General features: G+C 39.6%; 3 protein-coding genes and 3 non-coding genes across 7 annotated transcripts; 2 read left to right on the forward strand and 4 right to left on the reverse strand.

The window, feature by feature from the left end:
• Positions 1-1,632: 1,632 nt before the first annotated feature.
• Positions 1,633-2,888, forward strand: LOC147849483 (putative calcium-binding protein CML18). The gene has a single exon (XM_087337482.1). It carries the CDS (start codon positions 1,763-1,765, stop codon positions 2,468-2,470), a length of 708 nt encoding a protein of 235 aa, XP_087193608.1. The 5' UTR covers positions 1,633-1,762; the 3' UTR covers positions 2,471-2,888.
• Positions 2,889-7,034: 4,146 nt separating this feature from the next.
• LOC147849484 (abscisic acid receptor PYL10-like) lies at positions 7,035-8,606 on the forward strand. 2 transcript variants are annotated; one of them, XM_087337483.1, is made up of 3 exons: positions 7,035-7,226; positions 7,507-7,728; positions 8,174-8,606. In XM_087337483.1, exons 1-3 carry the CDS (start codon positions 7,071-7,073, stop codon positions 8,363-8,365), a joined length of 570 nt encoding a protein of 189 aa, XP_087193609.1. In that variant the 5' UTR covers positions 7,035-7,070; the 3' UTR covers positions 8,366-8,606. The 2 variants fall into 2 exon arrangements, with proteins under 2 accessions (XP_087193609.1, XP_087193610.1); XM_087337484.1 differs by having other exon boundaries at positions 7,071-7,223.
• A 1,318-nt stretch (positions 8,607-9,924) lies between these two features.
• On the reverse strand, positions 9,925-12,696 carry LOC147849485 (large ribosomal subunit protein eL28y-like). Its single transcript, XM_087337494.1, has 4 exons — positions 12,572-12,696; positions 11,915-12,070; positions 11,006-11,166; positions 9,925-10,257 (listed from the first exon to the last, which is right to left on the reverse strand). Exons 2-4 carry the CDS (start codon positions 12,060-12,062, stop codon positions 10,123-10,125), a joined length of 444 nt encoding a protein of 147 aa, XP_087193620.1. The 5' UTR covers positions 12,063-12,070; positions 12,572-12,696; the 3' UTR covers positions 9,925-10,122.
• Positions 12,697-14,062: 1,366 nt separating this feature from the next.
• TRNAM-CAU (transfer RNA methionine (anticodon CAU)) lies at positions 14,063-14,134 on the reverse strand. Its single transcript has one exon. It is a non-coding gene; the product is annotated as a tRNA-Met (tRNA).
• Positions 14,135-15,602: 1,468 nt separating this feature from the next.
• On the reverse strand, positions 15,603-15,674 carry TRNAM-CAU (transfer RNA methionine (anticodon CAU)). The gene has a single exon. It is a non-coding gene; the product is annotated as a tRNA-Met (tRNA).
• A 1,469-nt stretch (positions 15,675-17,143) lies between these two features.
• On the reverse strand, positions 17,144-17,215 carry TRNAM-CAU (transfer RNA methionine (anticodon CAU)). The gene has a single exon. It is a non-coding gene; the product is annotated as a tRNA-Met (tRNA).
• Positions 17,216-17,928: the final 713 nt, after the last annotated feature.

Here is a 17,928-nt window from a genome sequence, read left to right on the forward strand (position 1 = left end):
ACTTATGATAAGAGAGAAAGTAGCGATATGTTGTAATGGAAACGAACATGCCACATAATGAGGGTTTTGTTTTTGAACAACCTATATGCAATTACATTGGGCCATGTCATGTACCCCTCATTATCAATGCATTCATGTTGAATATCCAAGTCTATATTAAATTCAAATATATCCTCTTTACATATATAAGGAGCCATAAATACATCTAACATCAACATTGTTTCTTCTTACATTTCATCTTTTTTACTTCTAGTTTGTGTCCAAATTTTGGGTTCCGTGTTCTCTTGACCGTGACATTGGAGGGTCCAATTGATAACCTAATTAGAGATATCCAATTAGTAGTAGAAGAACCCTCACATGCTTTAAGAGTTTTTAACTATATACCCCTAATTAGAGATATCCAATTAGAGATAACCTATACATATACCCCTAATTTTTAATCACTTATATATTGATGTCAATAGTTATTCTTATGATTCATGAATGCGGTTGGTTTTATTCTTTTAGAAAGGCGCCTAATGGCTATAGTGAGATTATCTTTATTATCAGATTACCTTCTCTTTATTATAGGTCAAATATGCCTCATGCCACTTATCCAGAATACAAAGTGGGAATGTTGTACATACGGATTGCCCACTCAATAGAGTTTTTTATTAAAAATATGAAAGGTTGTGTAGATTGTGACTCATAGAATTGCAATTTGAAGTGCTCGCAAGGATGTACAACTGCCCAATATGTATTGCTAAAGTCTAAGGCTCCTAAATCATGGAAACATTCTTTAAGTTTTGATGCTTTGGGCTTTTGTTGACAAAAATTAACGAAAAGGAAGGTTCAATTTCGTGTTATCTCAATCCTACTCTCATAGACGTGGCCTTATAAGCCTACTTATATTAAGTAATCTAATGTAGCATGTAACAATTTCATGATGTCAAAAGCCAAATACATAAGCTCTGGATATTTAAATTTTGTGTGGGTAATATTGCTTCTATGCCTTTGTGATAATTTTAAAAATAATTTAAATCATAAGAATGTGGCAATTTAAAATATTTTGTTGAATACAAATGTGTGCTACTTATCTTCTCATTGAAGAAATATTCATTCCACCTTTACGTATCATTCAATCATCATCAAATGAACGTTTCTCTTACGTGACTAGATATAGATCCATATAACAATATTGTCGGTTTCTACGAAGCTTCACATCTTTTCTTTGGTTTGCAGTTGTGAATTTCAGAAACTTCGTCAGTTGAAAGCATAACCAACTGCCTCAAATAGAATATTGTTAGCAGCACGTAAGGAAGGTGGAAAGGATTAATGATTGAGCACTTTCTTTCAATGTTACACAATGACTTATGTAGCATTATTATCTAAAGTCTCCGTGTAGAAGGTTCTAAGAAGTTTCCAAGGGTCCTAGCAAAGGGTGTTTCTTTGTGGAAGAATATGAATAAATTTATATTTAATTGTGCTCCTTTTTAGTTCTTTCTTTAAAATAGACATCTGTTTCTATAGGAAGTTTACACCATGATAAGGACATTAAATATAATACCCCAACCAACCTTGTGAAGCTACAAAGAAGTTTCTAAAACTGAATCGAAAAAACTATATATATATATGTGTGTGTATATAAGGGTATGGAGAACTTCTTAACACAAGCAATTTGACAAACTTTTCATTCATAAGGGATACATTCAATCCAATTAGAGGAGAGGTGAACTTTATTTAAATACATATATTGAGAGAGTACAAGATTCATATAAAGGATATGGAGAGCTCTCATAGTGAGATCACACCCGCATCTATGAGAAACATCAAAAAACATGAACCTAACAATGTTCTAGAAGAATGGAATCAAAATTTCCGGGAATTAGATGCCAACGGCGACGGGAAGATCTCAGTTGAAGAAGTCCGAAGAGTTGTGATGGTCCTAATGAAAAATACCGGTGGCAATATTGTAAGTGATGGTTGGCATGAAGCCGCAGAGATGGTCTCAGAAGCCGATCAAGACGGTGATGGATACATTGATTTGGAAGAATTCATTGAGTTGAATCGACGCATGTCCATAGACAATGGTCGCTCGCGAATTTTAACTACAAATAGTGTTGATCATGTTGATGAAAAGTTTGATGCAAATCATGCACAAGGCAAATATATTGTTGACCGAAGTGACATGACCTCCGAGGATGATAAGGTCCTTGCTGATGCATTCGAGGTGTTCGATACAAATCGTGATGGGCGTATCACTGCGGAGGAGCTCCATGCGGTACTAGTTGAGCTAGGTGGTATTGGTGAAGGACCAAAGACTTTTGGTGCCATGGGTACTACTTCAACATCAACATCCACATCATCTGGTTCTACTAACACAACATCGATGCAAGAATGTCGTCGTATGATCCGTGCAGTGGATCGGAAGGGGGATGGCTATGTTGACTTCCACGACTTCAAACGCATGATGTCCATGATCATGCCATGATCACCATTTTCTCTCAATTAATTTAGAGAAAAATATCTAATAGAACACCCCCTAACTTGTTGGTCACTTACCAACATGTTAGAAAGTTTTCCAAAGTTACCTACACTGACTATTGTAGAGGGTTACTCGCGCAATTTTTGGAAACTCTATAGATATTAAAAAATAAAATATAGGGGTATTTTGACGTTTTGGTATTTTGCCTAAATTTATGTGGTGTCACTAGTCACTAGACACGCATAAGCTACTACGCTATGAAAGGGTAGAGTCATGCCTGACACCCAATGCATCACATGAAGTGAATATCAATATCATTCACTACAAACTTATATTAGTTACTCCGTGGTTGTAATTTCTCAGGCTTCATTGTACAAACCCTTTTACATGTACAATAACATTATGAACTTCCAGTTTTTTTTAACATCCATTTTGTTGAAAAGAACCTACATATATTTCCATAATATATAAACTAATTCAAAGGTCTTGTGGCAAATTAAAATATTGAGGTGTTGAACAATAAATGTGTCAAATTAATGTAGGGTTCAATGTAAATTATATTAACACAAAGGAAATTGTTTACATTTATGCCATTTCTCTTGCTCTCCACATTCTAAGGTCTACATTGCATCACCTCGGAATTAGACAAAACTCAATAACATGAGTAGTAACTACATCATGACATTCTAGTTGCAAAATGCCATCCATTAAGACATTCAATAGACTAGGTGATAATGGGCCATATTGAAACATTAAAAACCAAAGTTACTATTAAAGTATCATTGTGTATTGATTCTACAAGTTTGAGCCAATCCCTCCCTTGATTTGTGCAATTAAATAGACTTGTCACTTAACGCATGACCATTGACAACATAAACAATAGGATTGAGAGTAGATCATGGACACACACATGTATACATATTTATCTCCTTTTTTTGTGCCGTCAAAGTTCAATGGCATAAATATCATCACCCATCTCATCAATATGACAAGTGACACGATACACCCTCCAATTTTATGAAGTCACCTTAAGATAAAGTGAAGTTATTTACACACATGTCAAAAGATTTCCTTTACGGGCGGTCCTTACTCACCATTTATGAGCACTACAGTTTATGCAAAGTTACTCAAACTTTTGTGCTCATTTGCATTGTACCATTCAAAGAAGGTTTTGAGATAAACTCAATTGTGACACTCATTGGAGTTTGCATCTATTTGGTTTCAATGCCATTCAAATTCCATTTTTCCAATTATTTAGGAATTTGGTAAATTTAACATATTAGTTTTGTAGTTCTATTAGATGGTCATGTCTTCTTCTTCTTTTTCCTTCAAAGGTTTTCTTCAATAGTATTAATGAAAAACACCCGAAGGCTACAACTTGAGCTTGTCTGCCCAAAAGCTTACAATTTATTTATTTATTTTATTTCCAAAACAAAATATACTTCTTATACCAAGTATCATATGCATGTGAATCATCACCATCACTCCCAACATGTAAGGATATATGTCTTATTTATTACATAGTATGAATCATACGTACCATACACGCATTCGCATTCGCGAATGTTTCAATCATTCAAGTATGGTAAACACCCTCAAAGAATGGTAGGAATGTTTGAATAACATTCGCATTCGTTTTCCAACGTAGGAAAACAAATGTTATGCTAGACGAACACGAATTTTACGTACTATGATTTATTATATGACATGTTCATGTCTTGAATGAATACACATTATGTAATTGGAAGATAGTTGTGTATTGTCCGGTTATTGAAGATTGGATCTTGTAATATCCAAGCAGATAATATCAAGACCAAACGTTTATTATGACAGGACGCATCCACTATAAGAAAGTTGTAATTATTACTAATCCTAATTACTTTTGTCACTCTCCAATGTTCTATAGAGGACCACATGGTTTGCATATTGGTTGCATCACGCATATAAGGGGGGATATTAGTGTCCCACGAGGTCTTGCTTTAAGGGTTTCCCATCGTATTTTATCTTCCATAGGTTTGTTGTACCATATGCATGTATATGGGCATGTGAGCTTTTGTATGATCATGTGTACATGTGTGTAAAAAAAAAACAAGGGAAAGAATGGGGAGGATCCCTAACTTGAAACTCGAACATATATGGGAAGTTTTGATTTATTCTATGGGTTTAATATTACAACTACAAGTCAAGGTTCAATATCCTTCTTTTTATTCACAGTTCACCATTTATGAAGAGCTTAGATTAAAATTATAAAGGACATCTACTTGAACAAGAGAAAAGGAACATTACTCCATAGAGTAATGGGAAGTATTGATTTTTTCTATGGGTTTAATATTATGAATCAAGGTTCAATATCCTTCTTCTCTCTCGGTACACAGCTGATTACGAAGAGCTTAGATCACCTAGTGATGTCAATGTTCGAGCCTTAGCTTCTTGTTGTATGAGTTGATTCCACCCTCCAATATACATGTTTGCTTCAGCCAAACTATAATAATATCCATTCCTCTTGTACATGCTCACACCAATTCAATAAATAAGTGGTGGTCATTGTAAATTCAATAAGTAGTTGTTCTCGGCAAATATATATTTCATGCTCATTCTTGTGCCCACCAAAGTTAACTTAGGAATTTATTTCCCCGACATTGTGTCTATTTGTGTCAGTCTATGTTGAAGTGTTGCCCCAAGTGAAAGTTGGCATGTAGCATTTGTTGAACATCTATGTCATACATCTATGCTATTCTATGACAGACATTGAGAAAATTGTATTATCACTTTTCGAAATGATGTGAAGAACTCGATATGATATGAAGAAATCGCTTCAACTACGATCTAAGGAGGCCACATTTGAATCTAAATTTGTGAGGAATCATACGCATACATGAAGTATTCTTGGCACGTTGTAAAAGTCATGGCATAAGTAGTTAAATCGGTCATTCATAGGATGTCTCATTCTAGAGCTTTAACCACAAAAGTCTTGTGAAACAATCCATACAACATATGTTTTTAACATTTTGTAGAATTTATTACACAAGTAAGAACATCAAATGGATGTACTTGTATTGGAGAATGGATTGAGACTTTGTCGTGTGCTCCAAGTTGGCCCAACCCAATTGTTAGGCCAATCATACTTGTGAGTTTACCCTGATTTACTTGGACCATTATAGATTAGTTAGGTTGGGATCTTTATTACACCTCCTTTCTTCCCTTAAGAGTCAAAGAGGGAGGTGGTTGCTAGTCCAACAATGGCGAATAAGTTTTGGATATTCTAAATTTCTCTGTGATTTTGTTTTTATACGATGTTTAGGCCTTCATACAACTATTGTGATATAATGATATGTAAATCCCATTATCCCTACCTACCGACGATTTGCATACAACATATTGCATAGTATGTACCCAAAAGTAAATTGTATCTAATAATGGATCTTCAGAAAAGGGTCACTTCCACATCCCTTCTTTTGCTAAAGGCCATATTTGCCAACCCACACATTTCCTCCCACCAAAAATGCTTTTAAATTGTGCAATCGAGTCAAGCATCTTACATGGTCACATCATCGTCTTTGTGATTTGATAACTATAGACAAAAAACTTTATGCTAATGTGTATGCCTTGTATATTGGTAGATATTTGTTGCTCGAGTATACATCCATTTCATAAGTGTATAAGCTCAACTTTTGTACAATCCCCTCCCTCCCATGGGGGAAATAGATGGTTTCAATTATCACAAAATTTGCCCATATTAACTTGTCATGAAAGAGGTCCAAGAAATTAGATTAGTTACCTTGGATAAGGTTGTGACCTTACTATCACAAGGTTTTGTATTGAGCCCAATATCTGTGAAGGTACACTTAATGTGTTAGTGTATGTATGCATATGCACATGCATTGTCATTGGCCCAACCCAGTATGAAAGGCTCAACTATGGTGTCAACACCTATCATGTACTTCTGTATGACTTTATTACATTCGCAATCAATAATTCCTAAGATATGATGATAGAGGAGGATCAAAGTTAATGGCAATCATAATAGCATGTTATTCGTTGAGCTCTATCATGAAAAACGAGAAGAAAACAAAAGTGAATCCATCCATAATTTGGATGTGCAATAAATAAACAATAAGGAGTAACTAATAGATTCCATGAGAGACGGAATATGGCTTGCACAATGAGGTCAAAGTGATGCTTAGAGTTGTCGGAATAAGGACAAATGTATGTCATTAAGACAGTAATACAGAGCAAATACAACCCAAAACAATGTTCAAGTTCTCCCAAGCACAGACAAAGACAATGTATATTGGTTTCCATTAGTTTATTCAGACCTAAAGCGCATGTTCAAGTTAGGCTAGAAGGGTATCTATTCCTTGATGAAAGTTGTGTGCGTATGTTTGTGTGTGTACTCATAAAGTGTTTAGGAAATGCTTTATACTTTTGTTAAAACCATTTGATTTGATTTGTATTCTACAAAGACACTCTATTGTTATACGGTATACCATTTGGTATGTATTCTACAAAGACACTCTTTTTGTTATAACTTATACTATTTGGTACTACGAAGGGACACATATTTCTTCTACTTCTTCTTCCTTCTTCTTCTTTTCGTGAACATTGAATGTATGTGTGTATGTTCATCGCAATCAGTCTTCTCATGGCGACAAGTAACTCCGAGCTAGAGCTAGAGTACATCGCTAGATACCACAAGCATGAAATCCATGAGAATCAGACCACTTCTATCCTCTCTAAGAGAATCGCAGCTCCTGTGGAGGTGGTGTGTGTCTCTCTCTCTCTCTATGTATGTATGTATGTATGTGTATGAATGTATAAGAATAGATTAGCTACTGTATTCATTCACAAGGGTCATTCCTGCCATGTCTCTTATCATCTGCTCTCTAGACTTGATGATCCACATGGCCAACCCCCCCCCATTTGTGCACTCTTAGCTCAATTTCAAGGCTTCCATTCGTAGTATGTAATGTCGATCCACCAATCTAAAGATTCGTTTACTAGTTGTTCTCACTGAATTAAGCATGGTGTGTGTGGGTATACAGGTTTGGTCTATTGTTCGACGGTTCGATGAACCGCAAAAATACAAGCCGTTTGTGCAAAGGTGTGTGATGCATGGAGATGGAGATGTCCGACCCGGAAATGTGAGAGAGGTTTATGTTATCTCAGGATTGCCCGCCTCCACCAGTACAGAGATCCTCGAAATCCTAGATGATGAACAACACATCCTCAGCTATAAAGTCCTTGGAGGAGATCATCGGTTGTCGGTAAGATATCCATAAATTGGGCGAATGCTAACCTCTCACACTCTGATCGGCTTTTCTTTGGGCCTAAAATGCCCATGTTTTGCTATGTGAATTTGAGGAAATCTCTCAGAAATCAGGGTAAGCATAGCAGCCCCAAAAAGTTAGAAAATCCTTCAAAAATGGTGATTTGATAACAAAACAAAAAAATAATAGCACATCTTTTTCCAATGGTTAAAATACCTATACTATGAGAAGAAGAAAAACTCAGGGACCAACGTAATTCTGATTCTCAAATCTTTTCCCATGCATCCATAATGGAGTAAGTAGCCCTGAACCCTCAAATGCATGACATAATTAATATATGCTTTACATAGCATTATCAACATTCCATAACTCTGAGTCTATAATCTATTGTTGTTGTTTTTCAATTGTCTTATTTGTTATATTCTTGCTTCATTTTATGTAGAACTATAAATCAATCACCACATTACATGAAGAAACTATTGACGGTAACCCAGGAACACTTGTTCTAGAATCATACTCGGTCGACATTCCAAATGGCAACACAGGACAAGATACCAGGTTCTTCGTGGAAGCTCTCATCAAGTGCAACCTCAAATCCCTATCTGACATCTCTAGACAAGCCAATACCACATAACACTGATTCATTCCTCGAAGGAAATCTGTTAAACCTTTGCAGCTGCTAATGGCTATTATTAGCTTTTGATTTGAATCTTTCATGTACTTCCAATGACAAAGATTATGCACACATTGTGTATATGTGGATTAAATTTGTAGATGACACACACACATGCTAAGGATGTAGCATATATTATGTTACCATATTAACCTTTTTAAGTTGCAGCAAGTTTGGATTGAATATTCAATAGAAATGTTGATATTGTTGCTCCAATATTAGGGATTAAACTTAGACATACGACATTATACATAACCCACATTCGACAAAATACTTGAAAAAGGCATCCACCCATGCTGATTACCTTTGTGATTGGTGCTAATTGCATTAATGAATATCATAATTGAAGTGATAGGTAGCATTGTGGGATTTTTAATTTGTTTTATTATCACCAGTAAGTTTAGTACAACTCACAATTACTCTAGTTATAACACTGATCACTAACCTAATCACATTCTTACAACTTTACAGTTCTTTATAGATTGATCACAACTCTGATTAATTGCATTAGAAAAAATCATACTGTAGTTAGTCTGGACACAAACATACTTCTGAGCTAAAATAGATTTAAAGAAATTTAATACATCTAAACTAAAACAGATTTATAGATTTAAAGATATTTCTAACCTGCCCAATTGGTGGCAATCATGGTGCACTACTATTATAATATATTTTGAAAGCAAACCAAACGACCAAAATCATCAATACATACACATCATACATCTTTCTATACATTAGAAAATACCTCTAGCATCTTAATAAACCCCCAGGTTTCTAGAAACTGAAAATAACATTAACATTATATTATTGACAATGAATCTAGTGTTCCAACCTCCAATGAAATCATCAAAAGAATACTACTTGAACAATAACATAATAACCCAATTATTAAGATACTGTTATATTACTGTCGGAAACACTTTCTTTAAGCAGCTCACAGTTCATTCCTCAATGATCAAGATGTTAGGTACGTGATTTCTTTTAATAAAGAAACATTAAAATAAAGAGAATAAGGAATGCTAGTTGAGACTTTCAGCAAAATATTTGTCATCTATCTCAGCTTATCAGAGAAAGGCTAAAGAAAAATCATTACATAACATGCTCCAACAGTAATCAGAGAAGATCTCGCTCATAGATAGGTAATGCCACACATTTATAGTTAGATTATGACACCATTAAATACTCATAACTAGACTAAAGCAAAATTACATCGATAATTAACTAATAAGTATCTTTCAAATAGCCATCATTATGTACTTGCGTTTTGGCAATTTCCCTACTGTATCTTTTATTAAGAAAATTTTATATGAAGCTTTTACTTCAAACGGTCATTGTATTGCTCCAAAAATTTGTTTGGCTTCGCACCAAATTTAAGGCCCCGATCCACCAAATTTACACAGAATATATAGACTACCAATTTATTACTACTAATAATAACCTCAAAAACAGTTTTTACTCTGACTCAGGTTAATTCTTAAACGAGTCTATTACACTACAAACAGTGTGGTGATGATACCCAATTATAGAAGTAACGATGGCAATTAATTAAATCCAACATTAAGAAAGTACACAGTGAACAACTCAAGAAAGCAAGGATGGGAAAATAGGCAGAGTATTTGAGAGTCCAAAACTCCAGATTTTTACTTCATTTCTATGGAAAGCTTCAATTAAACAAAAATGTGACCTCTGTGAGACTGAAGAAAAGAACTAGCTATAGCTCAAACTGACTTCTTTGTTGATTTTGAAGCCTTCTTCCTTCCTCCAGATTTTGCAACACGGAGACTCTTGTGCACAGTACTTAGTTTTGCTAGTGCAGCTTTCTTTAAATCGGGACGGTAGCCATTAGCAACCACCTGTGAAAACAATTTTAAAAAAAAGTTTAGAACAAGAACCACAGACTGGAATAACTTGTGATCATAAATTCCTTAACAAGTGTATTGAAGCAATGACCAAATAATCAAAACTACAAATAAAAACACATTCACACTTATATGAGGTTCATTTGAAACAACAAGGAGTTTCTGCAAACACTACCAATATGAACAAATTACTTTCAAATCTCAAATTGACACAGAACAGAGGAAAATCCAAATACCCCAACACATTCGCGGAAGTCAAGAAAACATGCAGAATCCTAACAATGTAGGGTCATCATCTGCATTGCCACTACATTTGGAAACATGGCGTTGACTTTCATAAATCAATACTACCAGGATGAACTACAAATTGCAACTTTAAATTGCAATATAATAAACAAAAGTTCATAAACATCATCTCATTTATTTCAAAAGAATATGAGTAAAATTAAACACACCAAAAAATCACAACTATTTGAACCAGTTTACCATACCACATAAAGAACAAATAATTTGCAATTTCCTAGATTTAGAAATGATCATAGCCAGTAACTTATCTATGGAATTCTCAATATAGAGGAATATACATTAAGACAACTACATAGGGTCTTGTACGAAAATTTATGTGCTGCACCATAGCACTGAAACATAGAGCAGATCCTAATTTGGATCTATAAACTTCAAAACCAAGAATATAAAAGAAAATTTTCTTTTAAATCCGTTAAATTAGGTGGCATACTCTTACCTGATTCTCTACAACTATCGCCATTCGTCTGACGTCCCTCTTCAAAAGGCATCTATTGATTGAATTCTTCGGTTTATTCGATTTCTTTGTCTTTGTTGTAGCAAGGTAAACAGTGAGATCACTGCCAGGAGTAATAGATACAGTCTTCTTGTTTGCCAATCCTGTGACCAGATTGAAATTTCACACAACAATTAAGATCATACATCAATTTCTAGCCTTACAAAGGTTTTTAGATCACATTGGAGAACATAGGAATCTCAGATAAAAATGTAGAAAGTACTCTATAATTCAGATGTAAAAGATATATACCAAACATTATGTAATCATTGTATAAAAATATTTGATGCTCTTCTCTTAAAATATACTAATTACAAAATCGTATAACAGTTTAACATTACAATCCTGATTGCACACTAATTTTATACTTTGTAAAAAAAGTAACTTTACACCTAGTTTTAGATTTGGAGAATATATCAAATTTTCACATCAGTTAATATTGCATAAACTGCACAAATGTCAAACTTTATGTAAAAAAAATTGAAGCTTGCCATAACAAACAAAAAATTCATATAGCATAAGCCAATGTCACATATAAATAGAAAGTGATAACAAAGAATACTGTCAAATGCGATCTAAATTCAAACCATGTGAAACGTTTCACATAAAGTTACAAAGCATACAGTTACTGAAATCTTGTTAACAAAGACATAGAATAATGTCAAGATATTCTTAAAACCCTGTCAGACGTTGTACATAAGGTTCCAAAACATAAAGTTACTGAAACCTTGGAATCAAAAACATAGAGGAATGTCATTATATTCAAATAAACACACCGATTTTCGTCTATACGAGAAGTTCAGCGAAAAATACAAAAACGCTTTCGCAAAATGATATTAAATAGGAGAATACCAGAGTACTTGAAGGAGTTGAGGTTATATAGGTTATTAGGCTCACTGCTGAACTGCATCGAAGAACTGCCATTACCATTCCTCTTAACAAGGAATTTGTTGTTCTTCTTCACCAGCTGCCATAGCAGATCAGGAGAAACTCCAGCCATTTCTATACCTATATCCCGCAACAGCAGACAAATAGAAATTTAATCATCTGAATTACCTTCAGATGAACGTGTGGTAGACAGAAAAATATATAGATAACTACGAACGACAAATCAGCACGACATATAGACAGAAAAATGTACGAAACGTAGACGACGTTGAAGAAAACATGCGCACGAACCAAGAAAGATAACCGGCTATATTTCGCAACAGAATACGAACACGATTTTAATCGTCTGAAGCAACTCAACAGAAAGTGAAGACAAAAGAATATAAAGGAAATACAGCACAAAATTCAGACAGAAAATATACGAGATAAAGAAGATAAAGAGAGAGAAAAAACTGGACAAAATAAGGTAGAAAATCCAGAAACAGGCAATCAATTACGTGAAAATTACGTGAGGAGAGAGGGAGAGAGAGAATGAATACCTGAATACAAAACAGAAAGGAACGCATGAGAGAAACAGGAACGGTAGAGAAATGGAGAAGGCGATGAAGAGAGAAAACAAACCTGCGGGGATGGGAGTCGACGGAGAGACACAGTCGAAGGCAAGAGCCGAAGAAGAAGAAGAAGAAAAAGAAGAAGGAAGGAAGGAGCTTGACGATGAAGATTTAGGGTTCTGCAGGAAAATGGTCGGTTTCACACATGGAGCTATGTCCGGGCCATAGAATTGTCCCTAACATTTGTTTCCATTCTTTCCCCTCAACAATCATCATTACACTCTAACCGCAGAGATCAAGCACGTTTAGATTGTAATATGTTATGCTAGTGGTCGGTCTAACTTACAAAACCTATAGTGGGTTTATATCTCGTCAATTTGTTATAATCCCGAGGATCAAGAGAGTGGCGACATACCATATTAGCTCGCTAGGAAACCGTCTTCCTCACCTTGGCGCGTCGAGGCCTTGTGTCACCCGTTGGACTCGGGTCGCCGCTTGTATGGTTGCACCAAACTGGGAAGATGATCGACGGTAGTTTCACACCAGTTTCCGTTCCCTTCCGGGAACCCTCAAACGCTACACGGTACGTGCCACAAACCTCGGGAAGCGACCCCCCCTCGAAACTAGGTCATACGGCCTCCAGCCCGATGACGTGCGGACGTGGAAGGTTTGTCGACTAGCAAACAACCCGAGCCTTGCAGCATTCCGAGAACGTTGTCATTCGTTACAGCGAGGACCTTCTTGTTTCTTCTCCGTTGACGTTGCATTGGAAAGGAAAGGAGAACAAGAGAACGCATTTCAACCGTTTTGTTTTGATCAGGGGTTGTTGGTGCGCGTCATTTGGCTCACGCTAAATCTCAAAGGCTGCAGCTAGAGTTTTGACGATGTTAAAAGGTGGTTACGTATCCCACCGATCTATGGCTTTGTTCGGTAAAACCTGCAAGGCGAGACGATGTTGCCAGGATGTTTGGCCGGGAAGACGAGTCCGCAACCTTGGATGGATTGGTAGATGGAGGGTAAATTGCACCCACATTGTCAATGGTAAGTTCTAACGTGTTGCATTGAACGTCGTGCCGTAATGACTCCCGTTGAAAGCAAAAGAAAGACGTGAAAGAGAGCATCAAGCCTGATGCGCGGTTGCGGGGAATGTTGCAGCGTGGTTGGAATTCTCAATTGCGGTTTCCGTCCAAGGTGCTCATACGTACAACCGTAATGCGTGGTCTTCCTCTGCGTTATTCCAGGTGACACGAGTCTCGAGTAAGCGTCGGCCATTCCCAAGAACTTGAACCGCAGATTTGACCAGTAAGCGAGCAGATACCTATTACATCCGACTTTGACGTGATCGCCAAATGTATTCGGAAGCCCCAAGTAAGGCACCGTCATGGCAGTTACTTCGCAGGCTCATTCCTCTTAACCTTCCACACGTGCGCGGTTAGCAATCCCTAAAGAACTCCTCGAACGAAGCTCGGGCGGTAACGTCTTGAATAAGGACCCACGCAAGGAGGCGAGGGGGACAAGATCGTAGCGGTGGTTTTGACGTACAACTAATTCAACCGCGCGGTATCAGAGCGAGGTTTCGATCCTCGGACCTGTGGGTTATGGGCCCACCACGCTTCCGCTGCGCCACTCTGATGCGGATGACTTGAAAGCCAAAGAGAGATAAAGAATTCAAAGAGAACGACGCGAGAGCTCTTCCTTATTTCTCCATGTTAATCTACTCGAGAAGCCATGGAAACGTTGTAAACAAGGTCGAGGTTAGCAAATGGAGCGTGAACAACCCGAGCATGAGCACGGCGGGTGGCCCAGTTAAGTAGTACGGATGTTCCTACCTACTCGGCGCACGTCAATGTGTCTGCCTCGTTCGTTCTTGCTACGGACTTGGAGCGGGAGAACACCCTCTTGTGGGCAACGCGAGAGAGAGGGCGACCTGATTATTCTTGAGCATGGCGACATACCATATTAGCTCGCTAGGAAACCGTCTTCCTCACCTTGGCGCGTCGAGGCCTTGTGTCACCCGTTGGACTCGGGTCGCCGCTTGTATGGTTGCACCAAACTGGGAAGATGATCGACGGTAGTTTCACACCAGTTTCCGTTCCCTTCCGGGAACCCTCAAACGCTACACGGTACGTGCCACAAACCTCGGGAAGCGACCCCCCCTCGAAACTAGGTCATACGGCCTCCAGCCCGATGACGTGCGGACGTGGAAGGTTTGTCGACTAGCAAACAACCCGAGCCTTGCAGCATTCCGAGAACGTTGTCATTCGTTACAGCGAGGACCTTCTTGTTTCTTCTCCGTTGACGTTGCATTGGAAAGGAAAGGAGAACAAGAGAACGCATTTCAACCGTTTTGTTTTGATCAGGGGTTGTTGGTGCGCGTCATTTGGCTCACGCTAAATCTCAAAGGTTGCAGCTAGAGTTTTGACGATGTTAAAAGGTGGTTACGTATCCCACCGATCTATGGCTTTGTTCGGTAAAACCTGCAAGGCGAGACGATGTTGCCAGGATGTTTGGCCGGGAAGACGAGTCCGCAACCTTGGATGGATTGGTAGATGGAGGGTAAATTGCACCCACATTGTCAATGGTAAGTTCTAACGTGTTGCATTGAACGTCGTGCCGTAATGACTCCCGTTGAAAGCAAAAGAAAGACGTGAAAGAGAGCATCAAGCCTGATGCGCGGTTGCGGGGAATGTTGCAGCGTGGTTGGAATTCTCAATTGCGGTTTCCGTCCAAGGTGCTCATACGTACAACCGTAATGCGTGGTCTTCCTCTGCGTTATTCCAGGTGACACGAGTCTCGAGTAAGCGTCGGCCATTCCCAAGAACTTGAACCGCAGATTTGACCAGTAAGCGAGCAGATACCTATTACATCCGACTTTGACGTGATCGCCAAATGTATTCGGAAGCCCCAAGTAAGGCACCGTCATGGCAGTTACTTCGCAGGCTCATTCCTCTTAACCTTCCAGACGTGCGCGGTTAGCAATCCCTAAAGAACTCCTCGAACGAAGCTCGGGCGGTAACGTCTTGAATAAGGACCCACGCAAGGAGGCGAGGGGGACAAGATCGTAGCGGTGGTTTTGACGTACAACTAATTCAACCGCGCGGTATCAGAGCGAGGTTTCGATCCTCGGACCTGTGGGTTATGGGCCCACCACGCTTCCGCTGCGCCACTCTGATGCGGATGACTTGAAAGCCAAAGAGAGATAAAGAATTCAAAGAGAACGACGCGAGAGCTCTTCCTTATTTCTCCATGTTAATCTACTCGAGAAGCCATGGAAACGTTGTAAACAAGGTCGAGGTTAGCAAATGGAGCGTGAACAACCCGAGCATGAGCACGGCGGGTGGCCCAGTTAAGTAGTATGGATGTTCCTACCTACTCGGCGCACGTCAATGTGTCTGCCTCGTTCGTTCTTGCTACGGACTTGGAGCGGGAGAACACCCTCTTGTGGGCAACGCGAGAGAGAGGGCGACCTGATTATTCTTGAGCATGGCGACATACCATATTAGCTCGCTAGGAAACCGTCTTCCTCACCTTGGCGCGTCGAGGCCTTTGTGTCACCCGTTGGACTCGGGTCGCCGCTTGTATGGTTGCACCAAACTGGGAAGATGATCGACGGTAGTTTCACACCAGTTTCCGTTCCCTTCCGGGAACCCTCAAACGCTACACGGTACGTGCCACAAACCTCGGGAAGCGACCCCCCCTCGAAACTAGGTCATACGGCCTCCAGCCCGATGACGTGCGGACGTGGAAGGTTTGTCGACTAGCAAACAACCCGAGCCTTGCAGCATTCCGAGAACGTTGTCATTCGTTACAGCGAGGACCTTCTTGTTTCTTCTCCGTTGACGTTGCATTGGAAAGGAAAGGAGAACAAGAGAACGCATTTCAACCGTTTTGTTTTGATCAGGGGTTGTTGGTGCGCGTCATTTGGCTCACGCTAAATCTCAAAGGTTGCAGCTAGAGTTTTGACGATGTTAAAAGGTGGTTACGTATCCCACCGATCTATGGCTTTGTTCGGTAAAACCTGCAAGGCGAGACGATGTTGCCAGGATGTTTGGCCGGGAAGACGAGTCCGCAACCTTGGATGGATTGGTAGATGGAGGGTAAATTGCACCCACATTGTCAATGGTAAGTTCTAACGTGTTGCATTGAACGTCGTGCCGTAATGACTCCCGTTGAAAGCAAAAGAAAGACGTGAAAGAGAGCATCAAGCCTGATGCGCGGTTGCGGGGAATGTTGCAGCGTGGTTGGAATTCTCAATTGCGGTTTCCGTCCAAGGTGCTCATACGTACAACCGTAATGCGTGGTCTTCCTCTGCGTTATTCCAGGTGACACGAGTCTCGAGTAAGCGTCGGCCATTCCCAAGAACTTGAACCGCAGATTTGACCAGTAAGCGAGCAGATACCTATTACATCCGACTTTGACGTGATCGCCAAATGTATTCGGAAGCCCCAAGTAAGGCACCGTCATGGCAGTTACTTCGCAGGCTCATTCCTCTTAACCTTCCACACGTGCGCGGTTAGCAATCCCTAAAGAACTCCTCGAACGAAGCTCGGGCGGTAACGTCTTGAATAAGGACCCACGCAAGGAGGCGAGGGGGACAAGATCGTAGCGGTGGTTTTGACGTACAACTAATTCAACCGCGCGGTATCAGAGCGAGGTTTCGATCCTCGGACCTGTGGGTTATGGGCCCACCACGCTTCCGCTGCGCCACTCTGATGCGGATGACTTGAAAGCCAAAGAGAGATAAAGAATTCAAAGAGAACGACGCGAGAGCTCTTCCTTATTTCTCCATGTTAATCTACTCGAGAAGCCATGGAAACGTTGTAAACAAGGTCGAGGTTAGCAAATGGAGCGTGAACAACCCGAGCATGAGCACGGCGGGTGGCCCAGTTAAGTAGTATGGATGTTCCTACCTACTCGGCGCACGTCAATGTGTCTGCCTCGTTCGTTCTTGCTACGGACTTGGAGCGGGAGAACACCCTCTTGTGGGCAACGCGAGAGAGAGGGCGACCTGATTATTCTTGAGCATGGCGACATACCATATTAGCTCGCTAGGAAACCGTCTTCCTCACCTTGGCGCGTCGAGGCCTTGGTGTCACCCGTTGGACTCGGGTCGCCGCTTGTATGGTTGCACCAAACTGGGAAGATGATCGACGGTAGTTTCACACCAGTTTCCGTTCCCTTCCGGGAACCCTCAAACGCTACACGGTACGTGCCACAAACCTCGGGAAGCGACCCCCCCTCGAAACTAGGTCATACGGCCTCCAGCCCGATGACGTGCGGACGTGGAAGGTTTGTCGACTAGCAAACAACCCGAGCCTTGCAGCATTCCGAGAACGTTGTCATTCGTTACAGCGAGGACCTTCTTGTTTCTTCTCCGTTGACGTTGCATTGGAAAGGAAAGGAGAACAAGAGAACGCATTTCAACCG

The sequence above is a fragment of the Azolla caroliniana genome, unplaced genomic scaffold (genome assembly GCF_043228905.1).
Source record: "Azolla caroliniana isolate FFs.n. ecotype wild unplaced genomic scaffold, voAzoCaro1.0.p SCAF_49, whole genome shotgun sequence".
Taxonomy (NCBI): Eukaryota; Viridiplantae; Streptophyta; class Polypodiopsida; order Salviniales; family Salviniaceae; genus Azolla; species Azolla caroliniana.